Source organism: Urtica dioica, chromosome 1 (assembly GCF_054948205.1).
Source record: "Urtica dioica subsp. dioica isolate 48M chromosome 1, U.dioica_male_clone48M_v1_H2, whole genome shotgun sequence".
NCBI lineage: Eukaryota > Viridiplantae > Streptophyta > Magnoliopsida > Rosales > Urticaceae > Urtica > Urtica dioica.
Genome location: NC_142756.1, coordinates 4,673,655 through 4,688,977, shown reverse-complemented (window position 1 = coordinate 4,688,977; position 15,323 = coordinate 4,673,655). Strand labels below are relative to the sequence as shown.

The 15,323-nt window shown below is 38.6% G+C and overlaps 2 protein-coding genes across 2 annotated transcripts; both read left to right on the top strand.

Moving 5' to 3' along the window:
- Positions 1-4,625: 4,625 nt before the first annotated feature.
- On the top strand, positions 4,626-7,043 carry LOC149406611 (pentatricopeptide repeat-containing protein At2g20710, mitochondrial-like). The gene is made up of 2 exons (XM_089607778.1): positions 4,626-4,951; positions 5,737-7,043. Exons 1-2 carry the CDS (start codon positions 4,679-4,681, stop codon positions 6,949-6,951), a joined length of 1,488 nt encoding a protein of 495 aa, XP_089463904.1. The 5' UTR covers positions 4,626-4,678; the 3' UTR covers positions 6,952-7,043.
- A 1,024-nt stretch (positions 7,044-8,067) lies between these two features.
- LOC149406610 (uncharacterized) lies at positions 8,068-14,942 on the top strand. Its single transcript, XM_089617173.1, has 8 exons — positions 8,068-8,132; positions 8,212-9,423; positions 9,528-9,674; positions 12,100-12,174; positions 12,369-12,418; positions 12,692-12,976; positions 13,664-14,582; positions 14,666-14,942. The coding sequence occupies exons 2-8, from the start codon at positions 8,224-8,226 to the stop codon at positions 14,834-14,836; spliced, it is 2,847 nt and encodes a 948-aa protein (XP_089473299.1). The 5' UTR covers positions 8,068-8,132; positions 8,212-8,223; the 3' UTR covers positions 14,837-14,942.
- The last annotated feature ends 381 nt before the right edge of the window (positions 14,943-15,323 follow it).

Here is a 15,323-nt window from a genome sequence, read left to right as displayed (position 1 = left end):
GTATTTTTTTTCCTTCTGATTTTGTTGGATACACCGATTGTTGGGTTGACAGCTTGTTGAACCTAGGTCAATAATTTTGGATTTAATTTTTTTAAAATGAAAATGTATGCTTGATTGATTGATAAACCTCGTATTCTCGTCGAACTGTATGCATTTCCCTTGCCCTCGTTTACTTAAATCTGATTTTATTGTGTGGTTTTAGAATCTTATGTTTTGAGACACCATTACAAGAAACAGCGAAAACCTTGGTAAGCTTGTCCTGAATATAATTTTAGGACTGATTTTATATGGTTTCTTAAGTTTTGATTAACAAAAGTTGGAAAACTAGGCGTGAATACTTTCTAGCGTCTTGATCATTGTATGTGGATTATGGGCATGGGTTCATGGTATCCGTAACTAGACTTACTCCAATTTTTTCCATCCCTGGCACATAATCGCTTCTTCGTGTTAATGGATTGGGTATGAGACTAAAAATGTATTTTCAAACACGTCTCTCTATCCGCCCTCTAAAACTGATCTTGCGACTGCATTCAAATAAAATAAAATAAATATCGATGGTCTAATCCAGGGGTGTGTACAAAGAAGCCGTAATCTGGACCGGGTCACCAGGTACATAATCCACTGGTTCTGTACAATTTGGTTTCTCCTTGATTTAGTGCCGTCCAGGCTGGTTCAAAAGTTGTATATATGTTTGTAGTTTTTTTTTTCGGCATTTCATGTTAGTAGTTTGAGTTGAAGATTCTTAACTAAATATGTTGATTGTTAGCATATGTTGAGATTTAGCTTTTTCTTTAGTGAAGTTTGTAAATGAAAAAAAAAGCAGTGGAAAATCAACCAAATCTGATCAGACCGGTCACCATTAATCACGTTCCAGTTTACACCAAAAGAAATATATCAGAACGACAGTTTGTGTTAGATTGTAGTGCTATGTGATCCGTAGGAAGATGGGGTTTCAGTACTTTTCTTATGTGATTGTTTTCTATTTGATTGATGGAAGTATTATAGGGAATGTTCTGTTTTATTCAATATATCCGTCTCTATACCCGTATGAAACTGTATTTCTAACTGCAGTTCTAAGCACTTGATTTCATATGAAGGTAGAACATTTTAAATTTTCACTAATGATCATATGTGAACATAAATCTCTAGCAAAGATAATGAGATTGAAAATAAATTTATATGTGAAGTTTATAGTGAAAACAATTTCATCCTTGTGCTTTATCGATCTATCTCTAAGTAGCCTGATGAATTCAACTAATATAGTGTATTAAAGATTTCGACATACCAAGCTCATCCTCGATATGCTAGAATTGCAGAAAATCACCCAGAGTGAACAAAAAAACTGAATGAGAAACATGAAATTTCCCCAAGGAAGTCACTAACTCAGTAAATTAGGGACATCTAAGCAGCTCGTTCATTATATTGTTTTAAATCACACACTAATCCTCATTTCTTGCAGAATAAACTATAACTGATATCTTCACGAAGATTTTTTTTTATATAAATGTAACAATGTGACTATTGTTCACTGGCCAGAACTGACTGTTATTTTTACAAGCATGGAAGAAATACGTGCCGACAGAGAAGTCCTCCGAGAACAAGCTATGGACATGATAAGGTCATCTGTAACAACTGTTTCTCTGTGTTATAGAATTGTTAAGCTACTCGTTCATGCATGGCGATTTGAGTTCTGTTTGTACGATTTTCTGATTTTGAACGAAGTAGCTGATTTTGATGTTCTGATTTTAAATGAAGTCATCCCTAGTCACCATCAAAGGCTCCATGTGATGAACTTCAACGATAAATCGAAGGGTTGGAATCGAGCGGGTAAATAAGTTATGTGCAACGGTCACTACTTTAAAGATCACTTTAAGAGACGAACCAATCATATTTGATTCATGTCGGCGTTCTTTTCAAATAAGCTGTTTCGATTCGGATGGAGGTTGATAGAGATTAATGAATACATACATATGAATTTGTAATCTAGATGAAGATTGGTGAATAAATCAATAGTAATAAATTTGTATGACCAAAAGGTAAATTTAGGTGAAAGAATTAACATGATAATTCAAAGAAAACATTTGGTTTTCAACCTTTGAATAAAATATGATCAAATAAACATATGTAATATATGAATAATTAAAAATTGTATATTAGTTTCGTCCCCAAATTTCTCCAATCTTCGTCTGTAGAGAAACGATGATGAAGCTGTTTGGCTTTGATGTTCGCTTGGTCGTGCTGTACTCAGCGATGACTCGCACCTCTTCTTCTTCTTCGGGACCCAAGTCTTTGTACCAAAGGATTTGTCCCTCTGGAGGGCAAAGCACTTCCGTAGTCCCACTACTCGAGAAGTGCATTGAAAATGGTCAGAAAATCAAGAAATATGATATTCATGGATTAATCAAGCAGCTCAAAAAATTCGGTCACCACGCTTAGGCCCTTCAGGTATATATACTCATAAACTGTTATTCATGTATATATACTCATAAATTGATGTTTATGAAAATGTATCATTAGTTCAACTTGTAGGTGTATCAAAGGTCTTCGGTTTTAGGAGATTGATTGTCTGGCTTGGAATAATTCTTTATTCATTATTATTATTATGATCCATGGAGGTTTTTCCGAGAATTGTATGCTTGTTGAATGAATAATGTGTTGAATTTGTGTATAAAAATAAGAATAAATCTCATTTTTATCCTCTGGACTCGTACTTCAGTTGCATTTCGCCCCTGGACTCGAAAATGTTGCAAAACTCAACTCACAACTCAAACTGTGTTACAAGGCCCCACTTCCGTCAGTATTTGGACGTTAAGTTTCACGTTTTGATGACGTGACAAGATTTTAAAGGGTATAAAAGTATTTTATATTATTCTAAATATTTTTAATATTTAAATATTATTATCAGATATATTAATTGTTATTAAATAATTAAATATTTCTATTATTTTCTCTCTCTCTCTCTCCCTCTCTCTCTCTCCTTTCTTCTTCTTTTCTTCTCTGCATTTTTTTCTTTCCTGATTCGCGTGGGTTGTGTTTTGAAATTAATAATGATGCTTCTGAAAAACAAAAGCTCGCTGTTATCGAATTGTGAAGGTGATGCGAGTGCAAAAGTGCTTCGAGACACTCGACGTGTTGAAGGTGAAGAATTCGAAGCCGGCGATGCAGGTCCAGCAGAGGAGTCAATAGCAGAGCCAAGTCTAATCCAACGGCTACAAGCCGATCAAGACGATCCGGGAGCAAGAGCTGGGAAGTAACTCGTTCGGAAACTCTCCCCGGACTTCCGTGGGAAGCTCGCCAAGGCACTCATTTGGGAACTCTCCGACGCACCATCACGCCACGCTCCGGCGAGGAATTCCAATTCTCCGACCGCTAATGTCGTGACCACCACCAATTGAGAGACTTTTGATGCCACTCCGGCCGCCAATAATCATAATAGTAAACCGGTTCAGGTCCAACCCAGATTCAGTTGGGACCTCCTTTGAGCTTTTTCTTTGGGTTGGTTCTTATTTTTATTTTTTTTTAGGTATAAATACCACGTCTTTGTGTTTTACTCTACACTATGAATGTGTGTGTTTGTGGGTATGTGTTTTGGGTTTGTCTCTTGTTGGTTTGCTTCGTTTTTTTATTTTGAATATGATGATTCTTTTCTGTATTTAGCACCAAACATGAAGAAGAAAAAAAAATTGTTATTAGTCCATTTTTTTTTATTTTGTTTGGCGGGCTTGGATTTTCTGATCCCAGTCCAACTGACTGGAATTTTGTTCTTCTCTCTATCGTTGAAGCTCTTGTGAGACTTCGGACTTCGGTGTGTACGGAGAGAGAGAGAGAGAGAGAGAGAGAGAGAGAGAGAGAGAGAGAGAGAGAGAGAGAGAGAGAGAGAGAGAGAGAGAGAGAGAGGATAAATATATTTAAATCTTAAAAGTATTTAGAATAATAGAAAATACTATTATACTCTTTTAAATCTTGTCACGTCATCAAAACGTGAAACTTAACGTCCAAATACTGACGGAAGTGGGGCCTTGTAACACGTGTTTGAGCTGTGAGTTGAGTTTTGCAACATTTTCGAATCCAGTGGGCGAAATGTAACTGAGGTACGAGTTCAGTGGGTAAAAATGAGATTTATTCTAAAAATAATGATGAATACTTAAGCAGACAAGAGCCAGTTGAGAGACTATTGATCCTCTCTGCTCCACTGAACGAACTCTGGATTGATCAAAATACAAAAGACTATAATAAATACTGAGAATATTATGTATTCTATATTTTATTTTTGGATAAGAGTAGTAGTTTGTAAATTAAGATCAAAATTTATTTAAGTATATTATATTTGTAAATAAAGAAATTAGCTTTGTAAAACTAACTTATTTTGTACCGTATAAAATATTAGTTAATATATGAGATATTATTAATTTTAATATTAAGTGATGCATGTATTAAGTAGTTGTTTATTTTAGAATAACTCTACACTCATTATGCTATAACGGTTATATTTACCTACACGGTATAATCTGAAGTGAACATAAGTAATTTTTAACTAAAATCATATGTGTCACTGTTATTGTGTAGAACAACATTCCTCTTCCTCCATATTTATTTCACTTAATATTACATAAACCCCCGACCCACCTTAAACCCTAAAACCCCTCGAATTTCTCCAATCTTCTTCTCTACACAAACGATGATGAAGCTGTTTGGCTCTGATGTTCGCTTGCCCATTTCTAGGGTTTCCATGGCCGTGCTGTTCTCAACGAAGACTCGCACCTCTTCTTCTTCTTCTTCATCGGAACCCAAGTCTCTGTACCAAAGGATTTGGCCTTCTGGAGGTAAAAGCACTTCCGTGGTCCCACTGCTCGAAAAGTACATTCAAAATGGTCAGAAAATCAAGAAATATGAGATTCATGGACTCATCAGGCAGCTCAGAAAATTCGGTCGCCATGCTCAGGCCCTTCAGGTATATATATGTATATTATTATGAACTGATTTTTATGAAAGTGAAGATGAATCATTAGTTCAACTTGTATGTATATCAACGGCCTTCAGTTTTAGGAGATTGATTGTGTGGCTAGGAATAATTCTTTTTCTTCATTATTTATTATTATGATCCATGGAGGTTTTTCTTAGAATGGAAATAATAAATTGTTGAATCTGTGTATGAAAATAATTGTGAATACATAATGGGAAGATTGAATCTAGCAGTATTTTCTTTTTGAGAGTACTGGCACAATTTTTGGTCTTACAGTGAAAAAAAAGTTCTTCCATTATAATTTTGTTTTCAAATATTTTATCTTGGCATCCAACTCCATTAAAAACAAGTTGAATTTTTTCTCCTACTCATCGATCAAGCAAAGTGACACTAGATCTACATTCTTTAGTTTTGTAATTGTTGCACAATCCTTTATATCGCAGATTGTCCTCCAATGTGTTTATAGATTTACACCCATATATCGAAAGCACTATAAGTCTAGATCAAGTTGGGGTTAGGGCTACTATGTTTTTACTCATCGATCATAGAAATTGTTGCACAATCCTTTATATCGAAAGCACTATAAGTCTAGATCAAGTTGGGGTTAGGGCTACTATGTTTTTACTCATCGATGATAGAAATTGTTGCACAATCCTTTATATCGAAAGCACTATAAGTCTAGATCAAGCTGGGGTTAGGGGTGCTATGTTTTTACGCGGTAAATTTCTATGAACTTGTCAGCTGAAGTTATGTACCTTTGGGATGTTTTGCAGACAATAGAATGGATGAGTGACAAAACGAACTTCGAACTTTCTTCCGGAGACATGGCACTTTGGCTCGATATGATCGGAAAGGTCAACGGAATCAGCCAAGCAGAGAAGTTTTTCGAAAGCCTATCATCCTCTTCAAGAACTGACAAGATCCACGGCGCTCTCTTGAATTCGTACGCCGAAGTTAGGTCCTTGGATAAAGCAGAAGCCCTATTTCAAAAGATGAGGGACTCGGGTTTTCTCAAAATGGCGATCCCTTATAACGTCATGCTTACCCTCTATTCTCGGATGGGGAAACACGAGAAAATCGAACCGCTGGTCCGAGAAATGGAAAACAATGGCATCAAAAGCGACGATTTCACCTACTCGATTCGGCTGAACGCTCTCGCGGCCGCTTCCGACGTCGAGGGAATCGAAAAGCTTCTGATGGAAAGAGAAAACGACCCCGAAGTTCCCATGGATGTTCACGCTTATCTCACCGCCGCGAAAGGGTACTTGAAAGCCGGCCTCGTCGAAAAGGCGTTGACCGCGCTCGGAAAATCGGAGCCGCTGGTCAACGCCACCGGAAGGAGGATCGACCTCGAGCACCTCATGACGATGTACGCTTCGACGGGGAACAAAGACGAAGTGTTCCGTATCTGGAACCGATACAAAGAAACGGGAAAGATGTTCAACTCCGCGTATCTCGGCTTGTTGAGCTCGCTGGTGAAGCTGAACGACATCGACGCCGCGGAGAAGATCTTTCGGGAGTGGGAATCCGGGAGAACGCAGTTCGACAGCAGAGTCGTCAACTTTATGATCGGCGCTTATTGCAAAGAGGGTATGTTCGAAACGGCTCTCTCGTGCGTCGAACGGGTTTCGAGCGGAACGTCCGAGAACGAGGCCGGCGTTTGGCAGCGTCTCGCGGGCCTTTGTTTCGATGACGGTCGGGTCGAAATGGCCGTGGATTGCATGAAAAGAGCTGTTTCGGCCAATGGGCGGATGAGGAAACTCAGACGCTCCACCGCGGCTGGGTGTATCGAGTACTTGAAAGGGCTCGGAAACAGAGAATCGGCGCACGAGTTTTTGGTTTCGCTCAAGGAACGCGGTGCTTTGTCCCCTGGTAATTATACTGTGTTGGTGGATCTCGTGAACGGTGACAAAGATTCGGGAGCCCTTGATGCTATGGAGTTCGAGAGTGAGAGTCCTCAAGATATGAGCGGGAAAGATACGAATTGATAAATGTGAGAAATGCTCGGAAAAGATTTCGGATGTGTAACTGTTGGATATCATATTCCATTTTTTTTAATCTAAAAGTGTTGTCCATGAAATCGGTTCCCAGCTCTCAGTCTCTATGTTTTCTTTTGTGATCTGGCAGTGGATGATGCAAAACTGTTGCTCTTTTTTTTTTTTTTTTTTCCTGGTAGTTCTATTACCCTCCCTGTTACAGGAATAATTAGCACAAAAGATCTACTTCATTTCTTATAGTTAACCACAATATAATGAGAACTTTGCAAATAATATTAACCACAATATAATGAATAAATGTAACCTTGCATTGGTAAGCTTATATAATTGGAAGACATGATAAAATCATTAAATAGTTAAATTTAAAAAAATAAGTATTATATACTTGAATAAAAAAATTGCATAATGAAAAAAACATGAAAAGTAATTTATAGTAAACCAATACTAAATATTTTTTTAGTAATAAAATCAGCAGCATTTAGAGTTTTAGAAATTAGTCTTTATGTTGTCACCGATCCTTCACAATTCTCTGGGCAACGACACAATGCTAAAAAAAATGGTCCACCTCAACAAAACCATCGTGCGTTGGAGATCTTAATTTTGAGTAATATTTTTAGGGTATTGTTTATTTGTAGCCACATTGGGTACGTTTTGAAGTACGAGAAGACTAGTCGACTATTCTTAGGTCTCGCGACCATCGTTGGACCACTTCAAGCTTTCTTTTTATAGTGATCGAGTCCGTCCAAGATCACCAACAACAAGTCACAAAAAAGTGCGGGAAAATTAAAACAAGGAAAAATCAGTGTTTTTTTAAAGGAAAATCTGAAGTCGCCGAGGATTTTCGAAGGTAATGCTAGTTCTACGATTCATGTCCTAATTTCTTCGCATTCGTCGTCTTCCTCTGAACATGGACGTTGATCGAACACACACACACACACACACACACACCATTTCAATTCACTAAATTCAATCAACTTAGCTCTAACAGTTTTCTTCGCATTTCATTCACTCTCGTTAGAAACCAAGCCGTTATTTCCGATTTATCTCATGATTGTCTTTGTATAGTGTTTTTTTTTAATCATGAATCTATGGTTTCTAGATTTCTAATCTCTATCACATATAGCTCGAGTTTCTCCCCAAGATTCATCCTCATTCAAGAACCTCGCTTTCAGGTACCCAATCTTGAGCTTATTTTCCCCCAAAATCTTTCCGTAAATAACAATTTTCATTTTTTTTTTCCTTTTTTACAAGCCTCTATCTACAATGTCTTCATCATCATCACCATCGTCAAAGAGACCTCGAACTGCTCTGCGGATTGTGGAATTATTGGAGGACGAGGACAGGCTGTCGAATCTCCCGGAGGATCTTCTCCACCGAATCCTGTCTCTGGTCCCGACCCTGGACGCGGTGCGAACGAGCCTCCTCTCGAAGCAGTGGCGACGAACATGGCGATCTCTGCCATCTCTGGACTACGACGAGCATTGCTCGCTCAAGAAGTTCTGTACCCTCGTCACTCACTCCATGAGGGCCCGAAAAATCGACATCATTTCCCGGATCGGAAACCCGGTCCGCCGATTCAGGCTCGCGATACGGCCAACGTGGAAGGTTCTCGACGTCTGGCTCAAGATGCTCGGCGAGAGCAAGATCGGCGACGTCGAACTCGAGTTTTATCATCCCCGCCAAAACCCGTCCGAACCTTCCGCGCAAGTTTATAACCGTATAACCGAGAAGAAGTTGCCGGTGAAATCGCTGACGAGCCTGATGCTCGTCAACGCTGACTTAACGGGGCTTTCGACGCCGATCGGCTTCCCGAATCTCAGGTCTTTGACCTTGGTCGAAGTGGGGCTGAACGATCAAGTCGTTCACGGCCTGTTGTCGGGGTCTCCGTTTCTCGAGAAGTTGGCTCTGTCGCGGTGCGTTGGCTCGTCCGATTTGATATTCTCGAGCCCGAGCCTGAAGTCCCTCGAGATCGACTCGACCCCGGCTCGGAGATTTCGCGTCGCGGCCGAGAATCTCGAGTCTTTCGTGTTCCGCGGCTCGTCGGGTCTGGTTTTCGAGACGACGCTCGAAAAGCTCGGGACGCTCTCTCTGTCCCGCGTGGCGTTGACCTCGAAGCAGTTGGTCGAGATGATCTCGAGGCTCCCGGCCCTCGAGCACCTGACTCTGCGCGGCTGCGATTCGAAGGAGTTCGAGATTCGTAGCCAGCGCTTGAAGAGCTTGAATATCTCGGCCGTTCGCCTCTGGATGAACATCGTTGTCGACGCTCCCGGTTTGGCCTACTTTCGCTTCAGTGGGTCTCCGATGGTCAACTTTTCGCTCCGGGCTCGGTGTATTTCGCAAGCCATCGCCGAGTTTCACGCGGTCTACGCCGGGTACGATTGGGTGTGGTTCTCGAGGCTGATTTGGCTCCTTCCACAGCTCGACTCGTCGACGAGTTTGAGCCTGCACGTGGAAACCGAGGAGGTACTATTATAAAAAAAAAAAAAAAAAATCAGTAATTAATTGAATTTCTTCTGTTATGATCATTTGATTTCTGATACAAAATATACATATACATATACATATAGGCTCTCATATTTCCAAAAGAATTGCGAAGATATTGCAAGATCCCCTTGAGCAATGTCAAGGATTTAAAGGTGGTAGTTCAGAAACCATCGAAACGAAGGAGGGACTTGATGGAATCGATGTCTTGGATGACAAGCAAAGAGAACTCAGTTTAACTTTGGTACTTTTTTTGTTAATTGCTGGCATTAGGGGTATTTCAGCTCTCTAAGAATATCAATTGGTTTTGATGAGAGAAGGAACTTCTGAGATTGAATGGCTTTGACCTGATGTTTTGAAGCTGTATTGCAGTGTATTTTTTTCCTGATGGAACACATGAAATCATATAGAGCATGATGCTATAACTTGATATCCTTCTTTTAAAAAAAAAGAAAATAAAAGCCTTTTTGAAAATGCCTCATTCTCTTTGAAACATCAATAATGAAATCAGAAATTTGTGCATTAGTGAACCAAAAAGAGTTTAGTCTATGAGTAGCTACTGAGAGCTGGTTTGATGAGTGTACTATGGTCTGGTATCAATGTTTGTTAGAGCTGAATCGTTGTATAATTCGTAGTGCAAAAATATCAATGTCTGATACCTTGTGCTAAGGATGATTAATCAAGAATTCAATTCTTGCATGATAAATAATTTGCTTACCTATACAATTTCTTAACGATTTACATTGATTACCATTTTGATGACGTGACCATTGAATCGGAATTTTCTTAAGTGGCAACAAAAAGCCAGGCAGGTTGATATTTGATTTCTTCCAAGTCTTCGTTCCAGAGCTTTGCCTTAAGACTTCTGGATAGCTTTGTAAATGCCATGCTCGGAATCTTCACGATGAGATGGTTAATAATGTATTAACGAATTGTTGATCTTGGACATTCCCAAGAAATGGCCAAAACGAGAATGATTGAACAAGCTCTTCTCTATAGGGACATATCGGAGATTTCTTCAAATTTATCTGAAGCGCGAAGAAATTGAAGTTATTACTTGGAATCGACTCTTCGAAAATATGTCTTGTCCACCCCTACAAACCATTTCAACAAAAATCATTCCAAGTACTATACACACATGATAAAAGACATAATTTAATTGACAAACTTGTCGAAGAATCCTATATTGAATTACATAATTGTCGTATAATTCGGTGTTTTGTGATAAGTTTGTTATTATATGCTGTATTTTCTGACATTTGTGACGAAAAACTATCTTTTATATAGCAAGTTTGTCACAAAACACAATTCACATAATTATCCATACTTTTTTTCCCCAAAATTCCTAGTTAATCTAATATAGCACACAAATAATTATAGCCCGACACATTATGTACCTGCAAATCTAAGTATAATCTCATACTCAAGGGTAAAATCTGATGCAAATATACAGAAATCAAATTAAAAATATCTAGACAGAACCATGAAATCCAAATGAAAAAAATAAAAATAACTGTTTTTAAGTGTTAATATTTTCAATATAACTTTTTTTTTTTTGGCAAAAATAATATTTTTCAAACGTATTTTTCTTATAAATGAAACGGTAGAAGTAAATAATGTTAGATAAAGCCCAAAAGCCAAAACAATGATAAAAAAAATGGAAAATAACACATTTATACCATGTGTTTTAGTGAAATGTCGACTTTAACCTTTGGTTTTCAAAAATGTCGAGATCATACCTTCTGTTTAACTAAAATGACGAAATTATACCCCGAAATGGATAATAGTGTCACAAATTTCCCTTTCATTGATATTAACTCTTATATGAGAAAAACAGAATCAAATCCAAAACAGTATCCTAACTTTCAAATTTCCAATTTTGAAATAAAAATAGCCTTAAATTGAAATTAAATAATAAAATTCATATCTCCCAAGAGATGACTTCATTCTATGTTCGAATTGCAACTCTGAATCATGGGTTCTCTATTCAAATCTGTAATTTTGATGACTATCAACTGTCGATTTTTACCATTTTGCCTCTTTTTACGTTCTTCACGATTAAGAGACTGTTGTTTATTTTTTTGTTTTTAAATAAATTACATATATAACGTGAATGAATAAAGATAATTGGTGTTTATATATAAATATTATAGTTAACGTCAATGCAAAGTCAATAAAAAGAAGATTTGTGGCACTATTGTCTATTTCAGGGTATAATTTCGTCATTTTAGTTAAACATATGGTATGATCTCGACATTTTTTAAAACCAAAAGTTAAACTCGACATTTCACTAAAACACAAGGTATATATGTGTCATTTTCCCAAGAAAAAATGACTGTCTACAACTTTAAAATAATTATTTTCTTGCTAAAAACTTCAAACATGTTGCTTTCGTGATAAATTGCAAAAGAAAACCAGCTATTAGATGCAATTTCCACTATTTGAATTTTGAATTGACCATGCCAACCCAAAACCAAATGTACTGAATATTATCATTTCATTTAAAATAACACCAAAAGCATATGAAATTTTAAAAAATAATAAAAGGTATTTGCGAAATCTTTGTAAATGAATGTAGTTAGAGAATAATCCCTTTAAATCACCTTACCTCAAAAAAAAAAAAAAAAAAACCCTTCAAATCACCTATTCGCGTAATTTACCATTACATCTTATATTTCCGTGATTGTATTGTACCGAGAAAAACACGAAGTGAACAGTCATCGCCGTCAAAAGGTCTGTTTGCTTCTTTATTCTTTCGGAAAATTGTTACGTTTTTATTGCTCTCGTTCTTGTTCTTCTTCTCCTTTCCCTTTTCAAACGACTCCATAATAATCGTTTTATGTGCTCTCGTTCTTGTTCTTGTTCTTGTTCTTCTTCTCCTTTCCCTTTTCAAACGACTCCATAATACCTTTTCTACGCGTTGACAGGCAATTGATATCACCGCACGGTGTTTCCGAATCTCCATATCAAATTACAGGTAATTTTCTCTGCATTCTCTGATGCTAGTATAATTTTTATTTATTTGTTATTTAGATTATGCCTTTTGATAAATGCATTTGAGAAATCTTGCAGAAGAGAAGAATATACTACTAATCAGTGTGCACAAAAACCTACACTCTTTGTCGATTTTTCTTATATGTACCATCGTTCACAATAAAACCCAATGCGTTGCAGTAGTTTTTTTTTTTTTTTTTTTTTGTTATTTGCCATCAACTTTGTACAGTAAGTAATCGAATTGAATTTATATCAGAATAAAGATGGCTCCAAAGAAACCCGATTCTCAGCGTAGGAGGAAGAGAAAGAAGGCCAATGCTGCACCGCCGGAAAAATCAGATTGCTTACTGGATTTGCCTGACACGATTCTCCATCAGATTCTATGCCGAGTTCCGACAACTGAAGCGATGCGTGTGAGCGTTCTCTCGAAGCGCTGGCGCCGAGTCTGGTTCAAGCTCCCGGGTCTCTTCTTCTCCGACTCGGGCTTCGTTTTGCTCAAAGACTTCTGCAGAAACGTCAGGAAGTGCATGGCGCTTCGCAGGTAAATAAGTGGACAAAACGGTTAACCGGTTAAACCTTTAACTTTTTTAGTCGATCGGTGGTTAAATCGTGAACCGTTCAAAACTGGTTAACGGTTAACTAATTACCCGTTAGTTCCGGTGGTTGGTAGTATCCCATGGTTAACCATGAAAAAATTTGTTAAAATTAAGTGCTTAGTTTATTTTAATCAAAACAAACGGTTGAAATTGACCATCTTGGACCTTGTAAGTCTCTGGTTCGATTCCCTTGGACGCAATAACGGTTAACCATGAAAAAAGTCGGTTAAAATTGATCGATCTGGGACCTTGTAAGTCTCCGGTTCGATTCCCCTGGACGGAACCATGAAAAAATCGGTTAAAATTAAGTCCAAAGTTGATTTGAGTCTAAACAAACGATTAAAATTGACCGATCTGAGACCTTGTAAGTCTCCGGTTTGATTCACTTGGTCGCAATATTAGGGGTATTAGGATAATTAGTAGTTAAGTTAGGGGTTATTATAGAATATTTAGAATTTAGTTTGCCTACAAATAACAAGAAATCGTCGAGAAATAGGACGGCAAAAAACAGTCTGAACGTATTTTGTTAGGAAGCAATTCCGATTGGAGAGAGCACGGATCTCTCGAAAGTCTGATATCCCGTTGTATTTCTTTTATTCCTATTTCAATCAATACAATAAAATATATCTCAGGAACGACATTATGGGCACCACCACGAACCCGATCGTGAGCTTCAGGCTCGAGCTGGAAAACACCTGGCGCTGGAACACCGTCGAGAAGTGGCTGAGGCTGATCTCCAAAGCGAAGCTCAACGAGCTCGACCTCCACGTGAAGCCTCGCCACAAAAAGTACTACCGTCTGCCTCCGAGCCTGCTCGAGAACGCGACGACCCTGACCCGAGTCCGCTTGTTCGGCTTCGACGCCAAGGGCCTCGATTCCGCGAGCCTCCGAGCCCTCTCGTCTCTCTCTCTGAAGCTCGTCGCGCTGGACGATCGGGATCTCCGGAACCTCCTCGCGAACTGCGTCGCTCTCGAGAAACTGTGCGTCCACACGTGCACCGGACTGAAGGAGCCGAAGATCTCGAGCTCTAGACTCAAGTGCCTCGAGATCGGCCACTCGGTCGACGGCGAGAGGTTCGCGATCGACGCTCCGAACCTCGAGTCTTTCGTCTGCGACGGCCTGGTCGCCGACTCGAGCCTCTCGCTGAGCGCTTCGGTGAGGAGTTTGGTGTTCATATCGTCGGGTTTCGACGATCTCTGGTTGGAGGACCTGATCTTCTCGCTGCCTTGGCTCGAGAGCTTGACTTTGCTCGGCTGCACCGGATTGAAGCACGTGAATATCCGCGGCCCGAAGCTGACGAATTTCACTTTCCATGGCAACGGAGATGGCTGCAAGGCTTCGGCGAAGGTGGATTCTCCGAGCCTCGTCTACTTTTGTTTCCGAGGGAAATTGCAGCCGGGTTTCTCGGTGAACCCTAAGAACTTGTCGGAAGCGAATATAAGACTCTACAAGAGCAAAAACGACGTCGATGATTGGTATTCCGTTCTGCTGAAGTTTCTAACGAGCCTTAATTGCTCCAATAGTCTCACCCTTGACTGTCACTCGAAGAAGGTAATCAAATATTACTTTTAAATTTTGACTGCCACATGTATTTTTTTTTTTTTTTTTTTTAATTTAACGAAAATCGTGTGCAGGTTCTTAGCTTTCCCCTGGAACTGAGAACGAAATCGGAGTCTCCGTTGCCAAAACTCAAGCACATGAAAATAAGAACCAAGTTAAGTCCATCGAATGACACCGAGTTTAAGCAGATTTTGGATTGGGTTTCGCCTTCTTTAGAGACATTGTCAGTCATAAAAAGACATTGAACTCCAAGATGTTGTGCTTTTAATCATTTTGGTGTGTATTAAAATATCTTATGGTTCTCATTGTGGGAAAATAATTTTATGGAAAACCCAAGGATTTTTAGTATTACCGTAACCTTTTTATTTGGCTGTTGGAATTAGTCGTGTAAATACTCCTTATTATACCATATACGGGTAAGCTTTTTTGTACAACTAATTCAGTTAGGCACTGCAACTAATACTGAGAAGAAGAAGAAAAAACCATAAATGGGACATAATCCCATATAATCACAACGTGCAAAGAAGCGATTCTGTGAACAGAAAAGAGAGATTTCAAAGGTTTAGATTTCAAATATTAGCCTTATATATGTACATATATATTAACTATTATAATTAGGGGAGGTTTATCAGTGTGTGTGTGTGTATATATATATATATATATATATATATATATATGTATAAGTCGCAATACTATAATTCAATGGGTGTGTATCGTTGAGTGTAATCTTAG

Coding starts and splice junctions, on each gene's coding strand:
- LOC149406611 (XM_089607778.1), top strand. CDS start 4,679: ATGATGAAGCTGTTTGGCTCTGATGTTCGCTTGCCCATTTCTAGGGTT. Junction 4,952..5,736: donor GCCATGCTCAGGCCCTTCAG/GTATATATATGT, acceptor GATGTTTTGCAG/ACAATAGAATGGATGAGTGA.
- LOC149406610 (XM_089617173.1), top strand. CDS start 8,224: ATGTCTTCATCATCATCACCATCGTCAAAGAGACCTCGAACTGCTCTG. Junction 12,419..12,691: donor ATCTCCATATCAAATTACAG/GTAATTTTCTCT, acceptor AATTTATATCAG/AATAAAGATGGCTCCAAAGA. Junction 14,583..14,665: donor TTGACTGTCACTCGAAGAAG/GTAATCAAATAT, acceptor AATCGTGTGCAG/GTTCTTAGCTTTCCCCTGGA.